This window comes from Nelumbo nucifera, chromosome 4 (assembly GCF_055504915.1).
Source record: "Nelumbo nucifera cultivar China Antique chromosome 4, China Antique-T2T, whole genome shotgun sequence".
NCBI lineage: Eukaryota > Viridiplantae > Streptophyta > Magnoliopsida > Proteales > Nelumbonaceae > Nelumbo > Nelumbo nucifera.
The window spans coordinates 5,608,067-5,631,944 of NC_142652.1; the positions used below are offsets into that span (position 1 = coordinate 5,608,067).

General features: G+C 40.8%; 2 protein-coding genes across 5 annotated transcripts in view; both read left to right on the forward strand.

The window, feature by feature from the left end:
- Positions 1-17,469, forward strand: part of LOC104591697 (uncharacterized) — a 39,386-nt gene extending 21,917 nt beyond the window's left edge. For all 3 annotated transcript variants that reach the window (XM_010250666.3, XM_010250667.3, XM_010250668.3), the window contains 11 exons: positions 11,698-11,773; positions 11,872-11,965; positions 12,077-12,146; positions 12,310-12,489; positions 14,728-14,850; positions 14,941-15,024; positions 15,114-15,298; positions 15,473-15,611; positions 15,721-15,780; positions 16,712-16,816; positions 16,911-17,469. In XM_010250666.3, the coding sequence (XP_010248968.1) occupies positions 11,698-11,773; positions 11,872-11,965; positions 12,077-12,146; positions 12,310-12,489; positions 14,728-14,850; positions 14,941-15,024; positions 15,114-15,298; positions 15,473-15,611; positions 15,721-15,780; positions 16,712-16,816; positions 16,911-17,024 (1,230 nt within the window). In that variant the 3' untranslated portion in view covers positions 17,025-17,469. The remainder of the gene's footprint in view (positions 1-11,697; positions 11,774-11,871; positions 11,966-12,076; positions 12,147-12,309; positions 12,490-14,727; positions 14,851-14,940; positions 15,025-15,113; positions 15,299-15,472; positions 15,612-15,720; positions 15,781-16,711; positions 16,817-16,910) is intronic.
- A 2,619-nt stretch (positions 17,470-20,088) lies between these two features.
- LOC104591696 (chloride channel protein CLC-b) lies at positions 20,089-23,832 on the forward strand. 2 transcript variants are annotated; one of them, XM_088903321.1, is made up of 6 exons: positions 20,089-20,299; positions 20,414-20,612; positions 20,726-20,905; positions 21,445-21,977; positions 22,099-23,281; positions 23,595-23,832. In XM_088903321.1, the coding sequence occupies exons 1-6, from the start codon at positions 20,154-20,156 to the stop codon at positions 23,697-23,699; spliced, it is 2,346 nt and encodes a 781-aa protein (XP_088759447.1). In that variant the 5' UTR covers positions 20,089-20,153; the 3' UTR covers positions 23,700-23,832. The 2 variants fall into 2 exon arrangements, with proteins under 2 accessions (XP_088759447.1, XP_088759448.1); XM_088903322.1 differs by lacking the exon at positions 20,089-20,299 and having other exon boundaries at positions 20,474-20,613; positions 20,728-20,905.
- The last annotated feature ends 46 nt before the right edge of the window (positions 23,833-23,878 follow it).

Sequence of the window (23,878 nt, forward strand, 5' to 3'; positions counted from 1 at the left end):
CTTTATACTAACTTTGTTTGTGTCCTGAGAGGTTGTAGTTGCTCCCTCATGGAAGGGGGGTGTGATAAGCTCCACATCTGAAGCCATGCTTTCTATCTTTCTCGTCTCCCCTTCTTTCTCTTGAGAGATTCCTTCTAAGAAGAGAACCTCTGTACTGAAGCTTCCTTCCTGTAAACATATCCACGTTTTCTTGCAAATCAATACTTCCCAAACTTGCTGTATCAGTCGAGACTTCATCATCGCCACTTTCTTCATCTGTGTCTTCACTATCTTCAAAAAGTTATAAGTCGCATTGTTTCAAGCTTCTGGGGTTCCGCCTATCAGGAGAAAGGATATTGGACCTCTTGGCTGGAACCCATTGTAGGTAGGTTGGGGCCGACATTGCTACTTGCATGCAGGCTTGATAGAACGAACTCGAGGAAGAGGGAGATAGACGGTTCTTACCGTCTATTGGAGCTTCTCCTTTCCCAGACGCGTGTGACTTAAGTGAGTCACGTGACCCCACTTACTTGAACCTTGGCATGGGCCAACTTGTTACCAGGCCCAACAACTTGATCCGTGGCCCACCTATTGGAGCTTCTCCTTTCCCAGGCGCGTGTGACTTAAGTGAGTCACGTGACCCCACTTACCTGAACCTTGGCATGGGCCAACTTGATCCGTGGCCCACCTATTCTTTTGTTACCAGGCCCAACAACATTTTGAGGTCCACTCGAGCTAATAAGCTCTGGCACGTGAGACTTTACAAAGTTACGCTCAGTGCCCCCTACCCCAAATTCCGGTTCACCCTTTTTGGGTTCAACCCGGTCTGACACCTTTACCTTCCTTCTGAGATTTGAATTTGAATCCGAAATGTCACCTTCTTTTACCACCCGAGCATAAGATTTACTGCCCTCCCAACTGAAAACTTGTTCTCCACGTAGTTGACCGCCCAACCTTGTTCCTTGACCTTTGCCATTTTGACCTTCCTGTCTGCTGAAACCTATAGACAGTCCTAAAGGCTGTCTATCCAAATTTGTGAAAGTCTTATCTTTTTCTGAGTGCTCTGCCCCCATCTTGCCACGTAGCTCTAGCCATTCTTCCCTTTCATCTTCAATCTGTCGAGCCTCCCACCACGGACTAGCTTCAATGGAGGATGCCAACCACACCGTATGAAAAACCCCTTCAACATTAATACATATCTTTCTGGGTATATCTTCAGGCTTAACTCCACTCAACAACAAGGCTGCCGGCCGTAGGTCTCCTCAAAACTCTCCGTCAAGACGGGCACCACATAGCATTGCAATGGAGGCTGTTGTCTCATGATTTCACAAGTGGAAAGGCTGATGGGATGAGAGATCCATCATATGGATGGCCGAACCCTGCAAGAAGGCTGGGCGAAATTTTAAAAATCTCTCTCTCCCATATGGGAATCGCATTTCCTATTTTAGAAAATTGCATTTTCAAGGATCAATCTTGAAACAAACCAGACCAGATCTGAACCCAAAAAGGGAGGAGAGGGATATACCTGATACGGAGTAACAGTAACTCCCAATGAAGGTGTTCATGCCCAAGGAGAAGACAAAAAACTGCTTCCACTGAAGATGACACAGTGTGAGGTGAAGCAGAATCAGCAGGACGACTCTTCAGCAAGAACCGAATTCTTCAGCAAGAATGTAGTAGAGGGCTGGTGAGCACGACTTCAGATTGCCTCTTCTGCCAAGAAGCAATATCAAGAACGATTCTTGATCACTCCCACAAGTGGAGATCGAACTGGGTAGGGGCGGCAAGAGCAGGAAGAGAAGAGCAGAAGACAGGAGCAGTCAAACTGTGTATTGTCTTCTCTCTTGAATTCAGCGAACTGTGAGTGTGTTTGGAGGTCCGCCCTGCTCTCCTATTTATAGCCTTAAAGAGAGGATCTCCTAATCCCATTAGGAGTTTCCTAATCCAAATCTTTTATTTGGATCTGGACTCTCTTTAAGAGATAAGGATAATCCCTTATCTTATCTGTAGATAAAGATCAGCCTTCCTAATCAAATTAGGAGTTTCCTGATCCAAATCTTTATTTGGATCTGGACTCTTTTAGTGGATAGGGATAATCCCTTATCTTATCTGCTGATCCAAATCCCAAAACCACCCCCTATTTAATTAATCTTATTAAGCCAGTTCGAATTGGACTTTAGGCCCATTAAGTCTATGTGCTCACTTAACCTCTTAACCTGCTGCCCAGTTGGCTATCCTTGTATGGCGTTGGACCCAAACATTGATCTACACATCAGCCACATGGGTTCAGCCCAACCTTTGTTACAAGGCCTGGCCGAATTCACTGTAGGAGACAGTGAACCCCTGAGTCCATCACCATGGGCTCTTAATGGGCCCAACATTTACACTAAATGGTCATTGGGTCCAGCCACCTTATGAAAACCCAAGGACTGTGGGCAGATGCAAGATTAGCCAATCAGGTATTACTCTCAATGGTCTTACACTTAACCTCTCAGCCCATAATGATCAAACACTGCCCGACAGGAGAGGACCTCTCCCTCGACTGTAATGAACAGTGCTGCACTCTCTACTCACATGGATCCCGGGAATTAAAACCTTTTGCAAACATTTTGAAACCATAATATATATACATATATATATATATATATCTTTATATAATTATATTTTGCAAAACAAATTTCAATGGTTGAAATCAACTGCCGGCAGCTTAGGTTTCCATTAGAGAGAGTGCATCCCCGATCATTCACTCTGTCCGACAAAGGGGCTGATCCTGTCACTATGATCACCCACTCAGATGAATTCTTGGAGTGTCCCAACATACTCAGGTTTTGACCCCCTCTAAGGATCTTACTGATTGGCATATCAAAGACAATCCAATCCGACACCTAGTGTAGTATCATAATTGAGTCTAGGGGTCAGGTGTAACATTCCGGTTTTGCCCATCTATCTCCAAGGTTCAGGGCAATACTGGAATTTTGGTCCAGTTCAGGGTTTAAAGAAAACCCACATTGCATGTACCTCAGGTCTTACCCTGGCAGCTGAGACAAGCCACCCCAACCAACTTGGCGGCACATCAGTGTCAGCCTTGGCATGATAAATCTCCCCAGATCTATCCAACGACTGTGAAGATTCTAAACTAACACGAGTCTCATAAGTGTCCCATTTAAGGGTATTACACAGAAACACATCATAATGACATGAATAAATTATGTATATTCATTTACAATAAATGTCAAAAAGGTACATCAATATGATTGGAGCTAAGGGCATAACTGTCTAACAAAGGCAGCCCAATCAGTCAAATAATCACACCATCTTCCACTGAGAAATGCTTGGAGTTTGACGAGGGAGACCATTTAAACGGAGTAAAAGAACCTAAAGCATCCTGAAAGCTCAGAGCTTCCACTTCAATCATATTTTCAACAGGATCAAGTAGAGCCTTAAAACTGCTAAAAGGGGCTAGGATAAAAGTGGTTCTCAGGTTCAATTATTGTATTAACAGATCAACAACTTTTTTCCACTCCAGTATCGGACTATTAGCCTCTAGCATCATCATGTCTTCCCAACTATCTTTCCTTACATTGACAGTCATTGTGGGGAGGCTTTGACAGTGTGCCATAACAATCATATCCTTCTTTTGCATCTCAGCATCAGTCTTCTAACCTCTCCCTCTGCTTTATCTTCCCCTTTTCTCCTGGAGTTAAGAAATGTCTTTAACACTATGACAACCTCCATCCATCTTTGACCATTCTTTCCTTGAGGAAAGCAAACCGTTTGCTTCTTACTACATTTTTTTTTATCTAGAGGCAAGAATTTGTATTTTCTTGATGCTGTGCAAAGAATTTGTAATCTGCTCAATTATTATATTGGATGGAAGCAATTTTCACACATAATCTTGTTTCTTAAATTTTATTGGAAAAGTGTGAGGTGTGAACTTGGATTAGGAATTTGAATTTGGCAATACAACTTTTTGAGGAAATGCCCAATATTAGAGTTCGGCCTACCTGTTAGATTGATAACAGTCAAGGAAAAGAGAGAAGAGAGAAAGAGAGAAAGGAGAAGAGTAGAAGAGAAGACAAGGAGGAAAAGGTTTGGTTCGAATGAGAGAAAAGTCAACCCTCCCATTCAGCCAGATCTGTTTTATATTACTAAAAATAGTGGAAAAGTCACATGTGCCCCTACTTTAGGGACATTATATCTAACATAAACTTACACCTCAACACCTAACCATAAGCACAAAGATAGAAATACCCCTACATATTTGACAGTAACACTCCCCCTCAAGCTGGAGAGTATATATCATATAATCCCAGCTTGCTACATATGTAGTCCACTCTACCCCGACTCAATCCTTTAGTAAACAAATCTGCCCATTGGTTCCCTGCGTTGACATATGCAGTGTCTATCACTCCACTCAACACCTTCTCTCTAACGAAGTGACAGTCAACCTCTATGTGCTTGATTCTCTCATGAAACACCGGATTAGAGGAAATATGAACTGCAACCTGATTGTCACAGTAGAGCTTCATCGGAGTATCAATAGTATATCCCATCTCCTGTAGAAGGTTCCTTAGCCACACTAGTTCACAAGTAGTATGTGCCATAGCTCTATATTCTGCCTCTGCACTGCGTCTTGCCACAACTGTTGCTTCTTGCTTTTCCATGTCACCAGATTACCCCCAAGAAAAGTGCAATAGCCTGTGGTAGATCTCCTATTAGATACAAAACCGGCCCAATCAGCATTAGTATATCTTTCTATTTCAAGTTTTCCACCACTTATGTATATCAAACCACGATCAGGAACCCCCTTTAAATACCTCACAATCCTTAGAACTGCATCCCAATGTGGAACCAGAGGTTTCTGCATGAACCGACTTACCACACTAACTGCGAATGAAATGTTTGGCCGAGTGATGGTTAGGCAGTTCAGTTTACCTACTAGCCGCCAGTATCTACCAGGGTCTTCAAACACTTCACCCATATCACTGCTAAACTTAGTGTTTGTTTCCATAGGTGTTTCAGTTGGTTTAACACCTAACAAACTTGTTTCTTCAAGCAAATCAAGAACATATTTCCTCTGACACAAGTTAATACCATGCTTAGGCCTTGCTACTTCTATCCCCAAGAAATAATTCAATTTACCAAGGTCCTTTGTCTGAAAATGTTCCTGCAGAAAAGTCTTCAACCTGTCAATGCCCATTTTATCATTTCCGGTAATGACAATATCATCTACATACACCACCGATAGGATCTTCCTTGCCTGAGAGACATGATTGAAGACTAAATGGTCAACTTGGCATTGTTTCATACCAAACTTCTTTACCACTTCACTAAATCTGCCAAACCATGCTCGAGGAGACTGTTTAACCCATAAATGGCCTTCAGTAGTCGGCACACCTTACCATCCTCCCCCTGAGCAACAAACCCCGGTGGTTGTTCCATATAGACTTCCTCGAGTAGATCACTATGCAAGAAGGCATTCTTGATATCAAGCTGATAGAGGGGTCAATCATACATCGCAGCAAGAGAAACCACAACATGGATATAACCAATCTTAGCAACCGGGGAGAAAGTCTCTGTGTAATCATACCATAGGTTTGGGAATACCCTTTGGGAACCACTCTAGCTTTCAGCCGCTCTACACTACCATCAGGTAAGTACTTAACCGCATAAACCCACTTACAACCAACAGTTTGCTTACCGGGAGGAAGAGTGGTGAGTTCCCATGTATGATTATGGGCTAGAGCTGAGAGAGTTGAGAGTTCTTCCATCACACGGCACCATCCTGGAGAGGCAAGGGCTTCCTGGACATCCTTAGGGATAACAACCGAGGATAACAAAGAGATAAATTGGCGATGGGAAGCGGAAAGGTGAGTTGGTGAAACATAATTAGAAATATGATGAAGGGTACAATTGCGTTTACCTTTCCGCAAGGCAATGGGAAGATTAAGATCAAATACTGGAGTTGGGGCTGGTGTGGGAACAACTGCCAGATCTGTCAACGATGATGGAGCTAGAGGAGGAGCCGGTACATGTAAGCGGTGTGTATACACGTGATGGATAGGTGGTCGTTCAACAGGTGGTGGCATCGGAGGCAAGGACTTGGTCACAACTGGAACAAGAGGAATAGAATCCACAACTGGAAGAGGAAGGGGAAGAGGTGATGAAGAGGAAGAAATATCACCGGACCCTAAGAAAAATGGAGTAGACTCGAAGAAGGTAACGTCAACACATACAAAGGAACGTCGAGAGTTGGGATGGTAACACTTATACCCTTTCTGAGTCCAGGAATAGCCAAGGAAGATGCACTAAATAGATCGTGCATCTAACTTGTCCTTTCTTGGCCCCAGATTATGAATGAAGCAAACACACCCAAAAACCCGAGGAGAAAGAGGAAACGGAGACAAGGTAGGAAACAATGTGGTGAATGGAGAATGGCCATCAAGGATAGACGTGGGCATCTAGTTAATGAAGAAGCAAGAAGTAAGCACTGCATCACTCCAAAAAGATCTGGGGACATTCATGTGATGCGTGGGGGATCGAGCTGTTTCCAAAAGATGACGGTTCTTTCTCTTAGCCACCCCGTTTTGCTGTGGGGTGTAGGTACACGAAGTTTGATGGATAATGCCATGTTGGTCTAGGTATTCTTGAAATGATGAAGAGAGATATTCACGACCATTATCGGAATGAAAAATTTTAATGTGAACACCAAATTGGTTGCGAATCTCAACATAAAATTTTTGGAAAGTGGTAAACAATTCACTCATTTCTTTCATTAAATAGATCCATGTCATCCTTGAATAATCATCAACAAAAATGACAAAATATTTATATCCATTGTATGACATTACTTTATAAGGACCCCAAACATCTGAATGAACCAAAGAAAAAGGACTCGACATACGGTTATCAACTCTAGGACTAAAGGGAACACGATGATGTTTCTCCAACTGACACGACTCACAATCCAAAATAGACAGATGACTCAATGAAGGAACCAAAGACTTCAAAACTTTCAGTGAAGGATGACCAAATCTACAGTGCCACTAGAGAGGAGAAAGAGACGATTGGGGAGCTGTTGACGTACTTCCACCACCATCAAGATAATACAATCCACTAGCTTCATGCTCTCCACCAATCTTCATCTCTGTCTTGGTATCCTGAAAAACACACGAAGAGGGGTAAAAGGTAATGGAGCAATTAAGAGACTTGGTCAACTTACTAATTGACATAAGATTAAAAGGAAATTTAGGGACATACAAAACTGTGGATAAGGATACAGGGTCCATGCAAGTCATAGCAATAATTAATGGTATGTTCATCCATACCACGGTGTGTACACCTCCTCGGACCTGAACTATGTCCTCTGCCACGGGCTCCCCCTGAATCTCGACCTCCAGTACAACCACCACTACGGTTATATGTAGGTCCACTATCACCACTTCGGCCATATGTCGGTCCACTACTGCCACTACGGCCAGACTGATCTCCCTGAGCTCCACCTCTAACACCACGACCTCTGGATACTGCAAAAGTGATCTATCGGAAACGTTAGGGTTCTTGGTAGATCCAATGGAAATCCTCCTAAGTTGAGCAAACACCTCTTCTAAGGAAGGGAGAGCTGACCCTCCTAGTATTTGAGCCCGCATTGGTTCATACTCAGATTTCAGCTCCACCAAAAATCGAGTCACATCAAGTTGTTCCCTCTGTTGTTGCTGAATTTTGACATAAGAAGTGAGGGGGTGATAAACATTCAATTCATTACGAATGTTTCTCATACTAGCATAGTACTCCTCAAGACTCTGATTACCCTATTATTGATTAAAGTATTCCTGATACAATTGATATACTCTGGTTGTATTGTCTTGGCCCGAATACAGCTTCTTAGCATGGTCCCACACTTTTTTTGGCAGTATCAAGAAACATAAAATTTACACTAATCTTGGGTTCCATACTATTCCATAACCATGTGATAATCTGTGCATCTGCTTGCTCCCAATCATCATATTCATGAGAATCGGTGGAGGGTTTTTCATCCCTTGCGTGTTTCACCTTCTTCTTTGCCTTAAGAAAGACTTCTACAGATTTAGCCCAAGGTACATAATTTTCTCCATTCAGCTTCATGGAGGTCATTTGAACATTCAGGTAGTCAGTAGGAACCATCACACTAGTCTTGCTATCACTACTGTCTCCCATTGCTGAATTCGGCACACTAAACCACATTACACACTGATTTCAGCATTTACTATTGCTGTTAACTGCTCTCTTTGCACCACAAGCCCTACCTCATGACTATCTGAAACTTCACCTCACTTTTTGAGGAACACTTCCCCTTCGAATCACACTGAAAACTGCACAAACCCTAGCACACTACAATTTGAAATCCCACCATACCATCTGAAACAGACTTATCATTTAATTCACACCAAGAGAATGCATAGAACCTCTTACCTGATCACCCGAAAATCAGACCACACAAAGCACCCACTGCACCACACGAATCAGCCCTCTTCTCTTCATCGATTAGGGGAGGGCTTCTTAGAAACTGCAGCAACCAACCACGAACACCACAACTGGAGGCATAGAAACCTCCAAGGGAAGAGGGCGAACACTCCTTTTCAGCCCTCTCCCTTATCTCCAACTGATGGCGAAGAAAGCAAGAGAAAACCCTAGATTGGGTGTGCAGAGAACAGAATTCTGGGCAGATCCGATTTGCTCAGTTTAGCTCTGATACCATATTAGAGTTCGGCCTGCCTGTTAGACTGATAACAGTCAAGGAAGAGAGAAAGAGAGAAAGGAGAAGAGTAGAAGAGAAGACAAGGAGGAAAATGTCTGGTTCGAATGAGAGAAAAGTCAACCCTCCCATTCGTTCAAATCTGTTTTATATTACTAAAAATATTGTGGAAAAGTCACATGTGCCCCTACTTAAGTTAGGGACATTAGATCTAACATAAACTTACACCTCAGCCCCTAACCATAAGCACAAAGACAGAAATACCCCTACATACTCGACACTAACACCCAATCTTAAGGTGAACTTTGAGAAAAGTTGCATAGTGGGAGTGAACATGGAGGGAAGGGAGATAAGGGAATATGCATGTATCTTAGGATGTGTAATTTTGGATTGGCCTCTGAATTACTTAGGCCTTCCCCTAGGAGATAACCCCAAGAAAGGAAGCTTCTGGAATCCAGTGGTGGAAAGATTTGAAAAAAGACTTGCTCCTTGGAAGAAGAATTATATTTCTTTAGGGAGAAGGATCACATGGATTAGGTCAATCCTAGCTAACTTACCTATCTATTTCCTGTTAGTGTTCAAGATCCCTACAAAGGTCTCTAATAAATTGGAAAAGTTAATGAGGGATTTCTTGTGGGAGTCAGGAGAGGAAAAGAGGGACCGTTGGGTGGGTTGGGAGGTGGTAACTGGTAACTAGAAGTAAGAAGCTAGGAGGTCTCAAGATTGGGAATATTAGGAAAAGAAATATGGCATTAATGGCGAAGTGGTTGTGGAGGTTTCTGTTAGAAAAGGAAATGTTGTGGACAAGATAGCGGCTAGCATTCATGGGCTAGAGGACAATGGCTGAGATCCTGGAATTCTAGCAAGGACTACAAGTGCTTCTCCATGGAAAGCCATTCATGACTTACTTCTAGTCTTGTCCCCTTGGATTAGGTATGATTTGAACTCAAGTAACTTCATAAAATTTTGGGAACAGACTTGGGTTGGGGATTCTACATTGATGAACTATCTTCCCTCCTTGTATGATCTATCTGACCTGAAAAATGAGCCCATTTCTTCCTTGTTCCTTTAGACTCAACTTCTGGTTTTGGATGGAACCTGGGCCTGAGAAGGGCTGTCAGGGACACCGAATTGGGTGCCACTTTGACTCTCTTATCCACTCTTGAAAATGTTTTCTTGGACCCTTCAAAGGAAGACAACAAAATTGGGACCCCCTCTCACTTAAGTTCCTTTTCTCGTGCCTCATTCTTTAAAACCTTAAATCAGCCACCTGCTTCTCCTGGTTTGTCCTTCCCTGTTAAAGAGCTTTGGTGTAAGCCCATTCCTCCTCGGGTTGGGAGTTTTTGTTGGGTAACTTTCTTGGAAAGAATCAACACAAGTGGTATGCTTCAAGGAAAGAGGCCCAAAACTTGTTTATCCCCACATAGGTGTGCTCTTTGCAAAGCTGATGGGGAATCTGATTACCATCTAATGGTATCTTGCCTTTTTGCTAAAACTATATTGGAATGCATTTCCTCCTTTTTTTGGGTGTAGTTGGAACCCCCCAATGGATGTGCAAAGTCTGTTTTCTCCTTACTTCAGCTGGCCAATGAAAAGAGAAAGGATCACATTGGAGGTGTATTAGGGTGGCTATTTGTTGGTCCTTATAGGAAGAAAGAAATTCACGAATTTTCTCAGACAAGGGGAGAAACATTGAGAACATAATAGAATTGATCCAAAATTCCACATAAGGGAGAAAGGATCACATTGGAGGTGTATTAGGGTGGCTATTTGTTGGTCCTTATAGGAAGAAAGAAATTCACGAATTTTCTCAGACAAGGGGAGAAACATTGAGAACATAATAGAATTGATCCAAAATTCCACATAAGGGAGAAAGGATCACATTGGAGGTGTATGAGGGTGGCTATTTGTTGGTCCTTATAGGAAGAAAGAAATTCACGAATTTTCTCAGACAAGGGGAGAAACATTGAGAACACAATAGAATTGATCCAAAATTCCACATAAGGGTGGCACAATGGCTAAATCCTTGGACCTATTCACAGGTTTCACTTTGGATGACTTACTGAGAAATTGGAAAGAGATAGCAAATTCTGCCCAGATTAAGGGTGTTCCAAGCCCTTGGATCTCTCTCCCCCCCCTGTGGATTCATAGAACTGAAATTTGATGGCAGTAGCATAAGGAATCTAGGGCTTTCTGGTATTGGGTGAGGAAGGGAATGTCTTTGCCATGTATTGAGGCCCAATTGGAGAAGGTGGCTCTCTCAGGGCTGAGATCTTTGCGGCTTTGGAAGGAATCCAAAGAGCAAGAGAATTGAATGTCAGAAGGCTAGTAATTGAAGGTGACTCGGAGGTGGTGGTGAGATGGTTAAAGGAAGACAACACTGGAATGTGGAACTACAACAATGAAAGGAAAAAATTTAAATGGTCGGCTAGGGACATTGAGATAAAATGCAGTTGGGTGAAGAGAACTGCTAATTCATTTGCTGATGGGTTAGCCAAGCAAGGGGTGAATAGGGATTCTTTGTTCTGGGCTCATTTTTAATTTTGTTTCTTTTGTTTTTTGCTTGTGGGGGAGTTAATTCAGTTTACCTCTCCCTTGTACATGACAAAAGGGTAATGGAACAAATGCATCTGCATACCTGCCCTCATTGCTTGGCCATTGGGTGTGTTGGGGGTTCCTTGGAGCCCTTATATTATAGATAACATCATAAGCGTGCATTTCGGTTGGATGATTTGCATGGCCTTTCTTGTAGGACTGTCAGCTTGATGCTGATTCATTTTTATAGATGGCATACTTTCCTTTTTCAATGGTAATCTTACTCATTATTTGTCTAAAGATAATAAGTATAGAATATGGAGAGAAGGTATTTGGCTTGTTTGCAATATGATGTATAATTGAGCAAATGCATCATAGCATAGCACCATTTGAAGTTCTGCAATGATTGTCATTACTTATTCCTTTTTTACTGTTTTCATTTTACACAGGTCTTGAGCCGCAGTGGCCTGGATTGTGATGGACTTGAGACATTATGCATTAAGGATATATCTCTTACACCAGAAAGTATGTGTTTATTTTATTATTTTGTGAGATAAAAAGTTCCTCTTTAAAATACTAGTGGGGTTAATTTGAGGACAAATTGTGTCGTTGCAATTCTGCAGGTGCAGAAAAGGTAGTTGGATGGGCTTTAAGCCACCATCTAATGCACAACACAAAATTAGTTGCAGAAGCAAAACCCGTTTTGTCCAGTGAGAGGTGTCAACTAATATTCCATTGTATTATTATATTTATAAGTTGTTACTTGGTAAAAACATTTGTTTGGTTTGAGAATCATGCATTTGTTGTGTCCTTGTTGAAATCTTCCAGTATCCAGTATGGGATTGGGATTCTGCAGGCCATCCAAAGCGAGTCAAAAAGCTTGAAGAAGTCCCTCAAGGTAACTCCTGTGCATTTTGAAGTTGATGAGGGACAATAATAATAGTTTGCCAATTTGCTGAAATTATTTCAGCAAATGTATTAGCACAATCATCCTTGTATCTTTATTTAAAGAGGCCCTATATGTATTATTTGCTGAAATACGTTGATTGGTACATCTTCAGGATATTGTAACAGAGAATGAATTTGAGAAGAGGCTCCTAACTGATGTTATTCCACCTAGTGATATTGGAGTAACCTTTGATGACATTGGGGCTCTTGAAAATGTGAAAGATACACTTAAAGAATTGGTGATGCTTCCTTTACAGAGGCCTGAGTTGTTCTGCAAGGGGCAGCTAACAAAGGTTTGTATGTCTACCAGTTTTTGATGTTAGATACTCTGTAACTTCCAAAAAGTAATTCTTGAAGCTATGATAGGCATAATTGTTAATTCTCTTGTATTGTTTTTTGCTTGTAGTTTTCATATGTAGTCATGACTACTTGCTTGATTTTTCTTGTATTGATTTTGTTTTCATATGTAGTCATACAGTGAATGACTGTAAGCTCTGTTGCTTTGTCAAAAAGATTCAAATAGTGTGGTAATTACAAAATAATTTAACAGGATTAATATTGTGAGTTCTAGACCATGAGAATATTTTTGGCCACTGGCATTCCAGCTGACTTCCTGTTGGGTGCTGGTATTAGAGAAGATTCTAGAGTTCTTTTCTGTCCACACTGCCCACATTACAACGTCAGCAATCCATGTCCAAACCATTGTGCCTTCTTTGCTTAGATCCTTTGAGTGCCAACATGCAAGACTACACAGGAGGAGGTGAAGGTCCAATGGAGGAAAAGGTGATCAGCTGTCTCAGGGTCAAGTCTACAAAGAGGGCAGGTAATACTAGGAAGATGAGGACCTCTTTTGATGAGTTTGTCCTTGGTTAGACATTCTCCGAGAGCAACCGTCCAGACAAGGAAAGCCATCCTTGTGGGAACATTCTTTGTCCATACAAATCTGCAGTAGTAGCAGGGGCAAAGTGCTTTGTCGTGTAACTCACTGAGAATCAGTCAGACTTCACTGCAAACTCTGCATTCAACAGAATTCTGGTCTATTTGATGGCTTCTCGTTCATGTCACAAGATCTGAATTAGTTTGGGGGCCCAATATCCAAGGTTAAATTGTAACAGTGTAAATCATATGACAAGGCAATCAGCCAGGAGCTGTTTTTTACTGGTTTTAACTTCCCTATTTTAAATGTTATTGATAAAAAGAAAGAACAAAAGAAAGAAAATTCATATTAGATATCTGTTGAACTCTCTATCTGAACCTGTGCCTCTTAGAACCTTTGAGGATATATACAGATCGGTCTGAAGTTTTCATTGGAATAAAGTGTTAAATTTGTCAAACATGCTTCCTTTTGCAATATGTTGGGTGTTTTGAGGGAACTAATACAACAGGTTCTTATGAGATGTGAAGTCTTGTAAGATGCGTTGTTCAGTTATGCTGGATCAGGATTCAATTTTGAAGAGATGTTCTTGAATCAAAAGGTTTTACAATAAGTAGGAATGAGAATATCCAATGCAAATTTAGCAATACCAGGAGTGTCACTCATGATACACTTGGGATTGAAGACTAGGAGATACTCAACATGATCACTTCCATTATCTTAGTTTAATAACCGTAGTGAAGGAGAGATTGAATTGGTTGTTAAGAGTGGGGTAGATGAAACTGTGAAAGTGCATAGGAAGTCTTATGTGATTCAAGCATATAATCAGGTTAAAAGGAAATTTCTACAAGATGGGAATAAAATCAGTAATTTGTATGAAGCAACACGTCCAAACATGAGGGGAAAGATGTCATTGTTGTGATGAATGAGTGTCAAAACTAGAACGGGATTGGAAATAAGCATATTTATGGTGATTATGGAATAGCCTTGGTAGGTGATGAAATGAGGGAAAATAGATTAAGATGGACTTCTTGTCCTCAGTAGGAGCAGACACATTTGGGAGTGCTTTTTGGCCTAAATGGGCTTCTGAAGAAGGCTACTTTTTGAAAAAGCACTTTTTTGGTATTTGGCTGGTGACTATCCCATTGGAGAAGCACTCCCAAACACGTTAACAGTTGGAACTTGGAAGAAGTGATCTAATGCAAGTCAAGGGTTTGGAAGGGCTTAACCATGGATGTGACCGTCGATAGAGTATAATAGAGAAATAGGATTCCTGTGTCCAATATCATGTAGTTGGGTTAAGGTTTTATTGAGTTGAAAGGACGCTTTTCCTCTATGTGTGTACAATTTGAACTTCTTATGCTTAAGATGACTGTTCTTTGTAAGAAGTGGAAAAAGGGGAACTTATTCATCTATTCCACCTTTTCTACCTTCCATTATTAATATCTGACCACCAAGTAAAAGGTTATTCAAAATATTTGATTAAAATTGGTATATAGTCCATCTTTCCTTGCCTCCCAAATACCTCAAGATTTCTGCAAAGCTGCATGGGCAATCATCAGTTTTTTGTAGGTGCTTCAAATAATCCATTAGTTCGTTGCTTTCCTTATTTGTGGATATTAGAACCGACAATTTTGATGCGATTCTCTTTTTGCAGCCTTGCAAGGGTATACTTTTGTTTGGTCCCCCAGGAACTGGTAAAACCATGCTTGCAAAGGCTGTGGCCACAGAAGCTGGTGCAAATTTCATCAACATCTCAATGTCTAGCATTACATCTAAGGTTATTAATGACAAGAAACTGCCAATGCTATAATTCCATCTGTTAATTTATTCATTAATTTTAAGCTCATCTTTTTCCCTTTTACTGCAGTGGTTTGGAGAGGGTGAGAAGTATGTAAAAGCTGTTTTCTCACTAGCAAGTAAAATTGCTCCTAGTGTTGTATTTGTTGATGAGGTGAGCCTATTGCATCTATCTTGTAATTTTGTTATTTGTAATTTTTGTCTTGTACAAGCCAACAAACTCTTTCTCGAAACTTCTTGAAGGTTGACAGCATGTTGGGCCGGAGAGAAAATCCAGGGGAACATGAGGCCATGCGCAAAATGAAAAATGAGTTTATGGTTAATTGGGATGGATTGCGCACAAAAGATAAAGAACGTGTTCTGGTACTTGCTGCCACAAATAGACCTTTTGACCTTGATGAGGCTGTTATTAGACGGCTGCCACGCAGGTAAAGCATCATCATATATAAGCCTGGTTATTTTCTTTCAATATCATTATTATCTATATTCCTTAAACTGATTTCTTCTCATTTGATAAAGCATCATTTAAGTTGGTCCCAGTTGTCTTCTTCAAGAACTGGGTTTTGGTATGAACCTCAGTTTTCTTTGTTAATGGGTTGCAGATTGATGGTTAACTTGCCAGATGCTCCAAATAGAGCAAAAATCCTGAAGGTGATTCTGGCAAAGGAGGACTTGTCTCCAGATATTGATCTGGATGTAATTGCAAGTATGACTGATGGATATTCTGGAAGTGATCTTAAGGTTACCTTTACTGTTCCTTCTCAGACAAGTGTTTTTTCATACTTCAGGTTTCGAGAGATGCATTTTGCTACTTTTTCATATTTCTTAAACTTGTTTTCTGCTATTGCAGAATCTTTGTGTTACTGCTGCACATTGTCCAATTAGAGAGATACTGGAAAAGGAAAAGAAGGTTAGGCTCTTTTTCTTTGATAAATGAGAAATTATCGATTAGAGGATCATGGGAATAGCTACACTAGTTGGATACTTGCAGAAAACAAAAGCAAGAAAGGATGAAAACAGGATCCTAACATGTAAAAATAATTTTATTGACTCTCCATACATAGAATTTTGGTTAATTGAAGATATAATTTGAGATGTTTCTTATGAAGTCCTATTGACACCTATCTGTTCACCCAATTCATGCAACCGAATTTTGGTTATCAGCTTCTACTTCCTGTTATGGTTAAGAAAATTAGAATACCTTGAGCATCACTTCAAGTTTACCCTTCCCAGTGATGGTTGAGAAAACACCATTACTCTTGGGAATATTATGCAAGCTCCTACAGAGAGAAAAGGAAGGGGAAGTGTATCAGTTCTCTTATCTTTTCTTGCTATGTTTTCTGCCTGATGGTTGTAATTATTTTTCAAACTCATGCTGTGTTGTATTCTTATTACTCGTGTAGTCGTGTCCATAGACTTTATGGGTGAAGAGATTCGTTTTTTTGGTGAAGAGGATTCACTTGTTTCCAAGATGATATCTTTTTCCTCGAAAAGCTTATTACCTTTTCTTGCATTTGTTGCTTCTGGGGAGTCTGGATCTACTGTGAAAAAAAAATGCCGTAAACCAAAACACTGTTGTTGCTTATATCACCATTGGACAGCTGTCCCCTAAACAAGTAGCTGAGGCCTCAATTCCCAAAAGTTCAAACGGCTGTCCAACACTGATAGCAACAGCATTGGCTTGCAGCAGATCCCAGCTCCTGGCAAGGAGTTCCTTCTGGTTGATTTCAAGTCAGATATATATGAGTATTGTTTATTGACTTGATTGATCACCTTAAAACACCAGTCAAAGCCTATAATCTTTTTGTTTGCTGCAAGCTAACTAGTTGAACTGCTGACAGGAGCGTGCTGCAGCAATGGCTGAAGGTAGACCACCTCCAGCTCTGAGTGGGAGTGAAGACATTCGGCCTCTAAGCATGGACGACTTCAGATATGCTCATGAACAGGTAAAACAGAAGGGAATTACTATCATGGTTCCAAAGTGCCAACCGTTTTTTTTTTCCCTTTATTCCCATTATATATTACTCTCTATGAAAACAGGTTTGCGCTAGTGTGTCATCTGAGTCGGTAAACATGAGTGAGCTGCTACAGTGGAATGAACTCTATGGGGAAGGGGGATCCCGAAAGAAGAGAGCTCTAAGCTACTTCATGTGAATTGTGAAAGCACCAAAAGTTGAGAAATCAAAAATTATGTTACTTGTCTTAACTCCATTTGTAAAGCCAAAAGAGGCGCTGTTGCTGCTGTGCAAGAGATGCTGATCATTCTCTCCGTTTGCCTAACGGGGGAAGGTACAATGCAAAGAGAAGCTCAGGGAGGCATGCTGTCGTTCGTGTATACTATGAATTGTAATATCATACATTAGATACATGCACGAGTGTTTTATTTTGTTTTTTTTTGAGTTTTTTCCGTATGGGTGGTCTCCAGGTGGTAAAAGGAAGGGGACCTTCCCAAAGTTTTTGGCATGTCTCTGTTTCTCATCTTGCGCTCTCCCATCTCTTCGCCAATGTCTCGTTGCTGGGTTGTATAAAATGTCTGAAATCAAATTTTATTATAATAATATATTTATGGATAGACGGATAGAGAACAAATTAAATAAAACTGGGTGTGCTTCCAAGTTCCAACAGTAAGTCCAGAATTCTGTGAAAAACTAATCCGTGAAATAAAAAAAAAATAATAATAATAAATTAGCTAGTCCTAGTTCTGCTGATTGATGTTATTGATAATCCATGAATGGGTGTTGATAAAAACTCAACCCTAACCGGATCTGTTTTAGTCAAATGCCAGGGATGGACGGTCTATTCCCATCTGCAGCCAAAGTGGACGACCCAACTAAACTCGCAAGGTTAAAACCAAAACAAGACTGAGAAAAGCTGCTTTATCTCGAGTTATATGTATGTGTACCAAGTGTATGATAATGAGAGACTGAGGATCGAGGAGACCCAGAAGTACCATTCCTTACTCTTATAAATTATCAATTAATAATTTGATTTGCATTTTATAATAATATATTTGTTTTTTAGAAAAATAAAAATACTGTTTATCAAAATTTTGAGAATTCTCTCTTAATTGACATTTTTATTAATGCTAAAATTATAAGTACTAAAATAGAAAAAAATGATATAATAATTGAAATATAATAGTTGTATATGTTTTGTACCTTGTACTTTAATATAAAATAAGATAAGAATGGCTTTGTGCATGTATTACTTTATAAAAATCTATATAATATGTCTTTTTATCTTGATTGATGCATATTAATAAAATTGTATGATATCTATGCATCTTGATATATAAATTGTAATATATTATTTCATATATACTTTTAAAATATAAAATTGTTATGTATTTATACATTGTTTATAGCTATTTTGATATTAAACCTAATGTTAATAATATATTTATGGAATTTATATTCATTTTTTTAGTGTATCCATTTGTTTTCATGTTTTTTCGTCAGTATCCATATGTTTTCAAAGCGTGTCCATATTCGAATTGTCCGATACGACAATATTAATACTTTAATTCTTACTCTTGGGCAATGTTCAAAGTATTGACACGTATTGGCCTGTATCGGCCGATATGCCCCCATAGTGGGTGTATCGGAGGTTTGACTAGTTCAGGGGGTAGAGGAGACCTAAACCGGCCCTTCTCAACCGGTTGCAGAAAAAAAAATAAAAAGGGGCCTGAAAAATTATATCGGTTCGCCCAATACGCCCATACCAACGTATCGGATGTATCGATATTTTGAACCTTGCTATTGGGTAACTCCATTTTATCATCACAAGCTCACTTTTATGTACATCCTTCTTAGTAATGCCTACTGCAAAGTGATGTATAAATCATTCTTACTGCATATTCTTTACCTGAACTAACAAATACTCTTGGAATTCAATTATGTCGGCAGGATGGAATTGGAGGTAAATGTTGCTGGAGAAGCCCAAAATTATCTTTGGGGAGAAGGTAAATGTGAAAAAAATGTAGAAAATGTGGGAAGAAATTCAATGAATGGGTAGGAGAAAATGAAAGATGATTTGGACGTTACAGATTTTTAATGGTATTAAGGTAAGACTTTTGGTTGGATTATGAAACCGTTGAGAGATCAAACAGAAAAAAAAAAGTTAGAATATTTGAGGTGTACGCTCTCTAACATATTTGAAAGAGTTATTAACAGTCTCAAAGGATGTGGAGGGTGTGAGTTCAAGAAGAAAAGTTATGAATTGTTTTTTTTTTATACATTTTCTAGTTTTATACACTTGTATTACTTTAGGAAGGAAGGCTGTGGGATGGTGGTTGGTGGGGAGACCCTAGAGCCTAGACTCCCACTCTTCAAAAGTAGGAAAAGTTTGTGTCCTATAAAACTAAAACAAAGGGTTGTGTTCGACATTCATTAAATACCAGAAACAATAACATCGTTCGAAGATGCCAACTGCCGAGTTGCTCATCTCTCTCATCTCTCCCATCTCTGGTTGGTTGTAGCGGAGGCGGAGATAATATTAACATCATTCATCTGTATCGGATCCGGATCCGGATGAGGTAGCCCTTCCATCACCTCAAGGGTCGTTTTATCCGCTCCATCCACTTTCTTCATCTGAGACTCTTCCCTGCACGTGTTTTTCCTGTACGTAACTGCGTGGGCCTCAAACAATTACAGAACTTCAAACTTCAAACTTCATTGGTTGCGTTGCAGGTTGCACTGCTTACACGCAATAGGGATAAGTGGACTGCGTTCCACCTCAGAAATCTGAAATCCAAACAGTTGGATTTAACCAACAGTAATTAATGGGTCAACCGTAGTATGTGTCAGTGTCACCCGTTTTAGTGACCAAATGGGCCCATGGGTGGATGAAACTACGCGTCCTATAGGTCCAGCCCAACAACATACATCATTGTTATTGTTTGTATCGGCCAATCTCTTTCTCAACAGTCAACACTCGAGTGTCTAACTGAATCCTGGAACGTTGGAAGGTTGGGAGTCTTCTCTTTTTCTTTCTTTTCTTATTCATTTCAACTCCTAGGCTAAATCCTAATGGTAATAAAGAAAAAGCATAGTAAGACTGACTTTGCCACTATTATTAAGTAAATGATAGAGGTGAAGTAAACATCAATCATTCAAGGGAGGATAAGAAATTAATAGGAATTAACCAAACACGACATAATTATTAAGTTTGTGTCTTTGTTTCTATCTAGACTTAGAACCAATAAGCTAAGCTCGTACTGGCCTTCTTCACGACAGCAATATTCCTTCATTTCGTACAATTAATGGAAGACCAGCCACACACAACATGGGAGGACGAGCAGAAGGGGGGGAAAGAGAAGTTGAAAGCAATTATCTGCACCAGACACTCCTAAAGAGGAGCCCAACTCTTCCTTCTAATCCTTTAGCTATGGTTGGAGCTAAGGTCACCCACATGGAGAGCTTGGACTATGAGTAAGATCACCACGATCGTCTCTATCTCTGCAGTTCAAGTCTTGTGATGATCGGTTCCGTATAATCCCATAAACAACTGTTTGCTCTTCTCTTCTTCATTCTCTCGTGATGCAGGATTAATGAGAACGATCTCTTTAAGCATGATTGGAGAAGCCGATCCAGGATTCAAGTCCTGCAATATATATTCTTGAAATGGACGCTCGCCTTCCTTGTTGGTCTTCTAACCGGGATTGTTGCCACCTTCATCAATCTCGCCGTCGAAAATATTTCTGGGTTCAAGATTCTAGCTGTGACTGATTTGGTTACCAAAAGAAGTTGAGTCATCTTATATATGTATTTCAAACTCTACTGTGTTGACACCAGAGAATCTTTTAATCAATCTGTATAGGATTTGCATTGAGGTTTTTGTATTGGTGATCGTTGTGCAGATATGTTTTGGGATTCCTCTATTTCACGGGGGCTAATCTGGCGTTAACCATGGTCGCTGCGATCCTCTGTGTTTGTTTTGCACCTACTGCGGCTGGCCCAGGGATACCGGAGATCAAAGCTTATCTGAATGGTGTTAATACACCCAACATGTTTGGTGCTTCAACATTGATTGTCAAGGTAAGGTCTCCCCAACAGCATTTCTTGGATCATATTCATTCAATCAGAAATGCAGTGTTTTGAGTTTTCAGACAGTTTTACAGGAAAACAGCTCTGTTTTGAGATTGATCAGAAAAGCATTTTTAGGTGATAATTCCAATTCACCGTACCTAATTAACAATCCTGGTTCTATAAGAGGAAGTTACAATAGTTTAATTGTTAGATGATTGGTGACAATAATTCAGTGGATTCAGACAGAGAACCATCAGGTCTTAGGATTAAGTTGGAATTGACATGTTCCGAGCCTGAGTTTTGTCTCAGAAGCATTTCCGAGCTCATATATGGAGCTTGTCCAATTCCCTAAGATATGAAATATGAGCTTTGTTCAGACAAAAACTGTTTCAGACTTTTGAATTCTCCAAACCGAGTCAGCTGCCCTTCATGAGTTTGATTCCATTCTGAAACCAATTTGGAAGAAGAGATGATGAAGCGTGTCGAGTAAAACATCCTTAATTTATATGGCATTGAGATTCAACTTGAAAAACCTTGATATTTTTCAGATCGTTGGGAGCATCGGGGCGGTCTCCGCTGGACTAGATCTAGGAAAGGAAGGACCTCTGGTACACATTGGATCCTGCATTGCTTCCTTGGTAGGACAAGGTGGGCCAGATAATTACCGCCTCAAATGGCGCTGGCTGCGCTACTTCAACAACGACAGGGACCGCAGGGATCTCATCACCTGCGGCGCAGCTTCCGGTGTCTGTGCGGCTTTCCGAGCCCCTCTAGGTGGTGTCCTATTTGCTCTCGAAGAGATTGCAACATGGTGGAGGAGTGTCCTTCTGTGGAGAACTTTCTTCAGCACCGCTGTGGTGGTGGTGGTGCTCAGGGGGTTCATGGAGTATTGCAGATCTGGGAATTGTGGGCTGTTCGGAGAAGGAGGTCTGATCATGTTCGATGTAAGCTCAGTTTCCGTAAGTTACCATGCGATGGATCTCATCTCCGTCACTGTGATTGGAGTTATTGGTGGGGTGTTGGGGAGCATATACAATTACCTTCTTCATAAGGTCCTCAGACTCTACAGTCTCGTTAACGAGTAAGAAAATTGCTTTGACGCCATAATAGCCACCAGTTATAATATTGCAACCTTTCAGCTTACTAATTACTACAGGTTTGATTGATCTTTATCGTCTGTCCTGTCCTGCTGTATTTTGCAGGAAAGGAAGATTGCACAAGCTTCTCCTCAGTATCATGGTCTCCCTATTTACCTCTGCATGTCTTTACTTCCTGCCTTTTCTCGCTGGCTGCTCGCGTTGTGATCCCTCCCTCCCCGACACAGAGTGTCCCACCAACAGCAGGAGTGGAAACTTCAGGCAATTCAACTGTCCACCTGGCTATTACAATGATCTGGCCACTCTCCTCCACACCAGCAATGACAATGCCGTCCGGAACATATTCTCCACCTCCACCCAAAAAGAACTCCACCCATTATCCCTTATCATCTTCTTTGCACTCTACTGTATCCTGGGTCTCTTCACCTTCGGGATTGCTGTTCCGTCAGGGCTCTTCCTCCCAATCATTCTCATGGGCTCTGGCTACGGCCGCCTGCTTGGTCTTTTCATGGGATCCTACACAAGCATTGACCAGGGACTCTATGCTGTCCTTGGTGCTGCCTCCCTCATGGCCGGTTCGATGAGGATGACTGTCTCCCTCTGTGTCATTTTTCTTGAGCTCACCAACAACTTACTCCTGCTCCCCATAACCATGATCGTCCTGCTCATTGCCAAAACAGTTGGGGACTACTTCAACCCAAGCATATACGAGATCATGCTGAACATGAAAGGCCTACCTTTCTTGGAAGCCCACCCTGAGCCCTGGATGAGGAACCTCACTGTTGGTGAACTTGCTGATTCCAAGCCAGCGGTAGTCACCCTTCATGGCGTGGAGAAGGTCTCACGTATTGTCGAGGTACTGCGAAACACCAAACACAATGGTTTCCCCGTGGTTGACCAAGAAGCTATTTATCCCTTCGACCCCGTGGGGCTGCGTCTGCCCGCTGCTAGTGCTGGGCCTGGGACAACAGAACTGCATGGGCTGATTCTGAGAGCACACCTTCTCGCAGCACTGAATGAGAAATGGTTTCTGAGCGAGCCGAGAAGAACAGAAGAGTGGAAAGTAAGAGAGAAATTTACTTCAGCGGTACTGGCAGAGAGGGGGAGAAAGATTGAGGAGGTGGCAATAACGGAGGATGAGATGGAAATGTATGTAGATTTGCATCCCCTTACCAACACCACCCCATATACAGTGGTGGAGAGTATGTCAGTGGCGAAGGCTATAGTGCTCTTCCGGCAGGTTGGGCTCCGCCAGATGCTGATTATACCCAAGTATCGAGCAGCCGGGGTAAGTAAAAATCCATCAAATTCAAATCTCTCTTTACGTAGTAGATGTAATAATAGGTTTTTATTCTCCACCCCTCGTATGAAAATGAAAGCCCATTCCTGAACAAACATAAGCCCTGAAATTTAATTATTTATAGTGATGAGACAACAAAGATAAAACACTAAATCAAACAGGCTTATTCAGGGACCAAATAAGTTTTTGTTCTGCAATTCTAAATGAAATTGCATATTTGTATGCAAAGTGAAATTTCCCAGATTCTACAAATTTTCCTTTTTCCCCCTAAATTATCATTAACTGTGCATTGGATTTGCAGATCTCTCCTGTGGTGGGAATTCTGACCAGGCAAGACCTGAGAGCCAGCAACATTTTAAGTGCCTTCTCTCATCTAGCAAAAAGTAAGGGACTAGAACGAAAGTGAGTGATACATTATTCATAACCAGTGAAAAATTTTCATTTTTTTTGTATTCCTTGAACTCTATCAATCTTAGATTCTTTTTTCGTCAATCAATAACAAGCCACGAATACGTATGCAAATTTTTCATCTTTATAATTATTTCCTACCATGTTTATTTATTGGTCAAGAATAAATGTATTCCA

Bases quoted from the DNA above. Each gene is read 5' to 3' on its own strand.
- LOC104591696 (XM_088903321.1), top strand. From the start codon at position 20,154: ATGGGAGGACGAGCAGAAGGGGGGGAAAGAGAAGTTGAAAGCAATTAT. The intron at 20,613-20,725 runs AGTTGAGTCATC...TGATCGTTGTGC, and splicing joins CTGATTTGGTTACCAAAAGA to AGATATGTTTTGGGATTCCT. The intron at 21,978-22,098 runs GTAAGAAAATTG...TGTATTTTGCAG, and splicing joins CTCTACAGTCTCGTTAACGA to GAAAGGAAGATTGCACAAGC.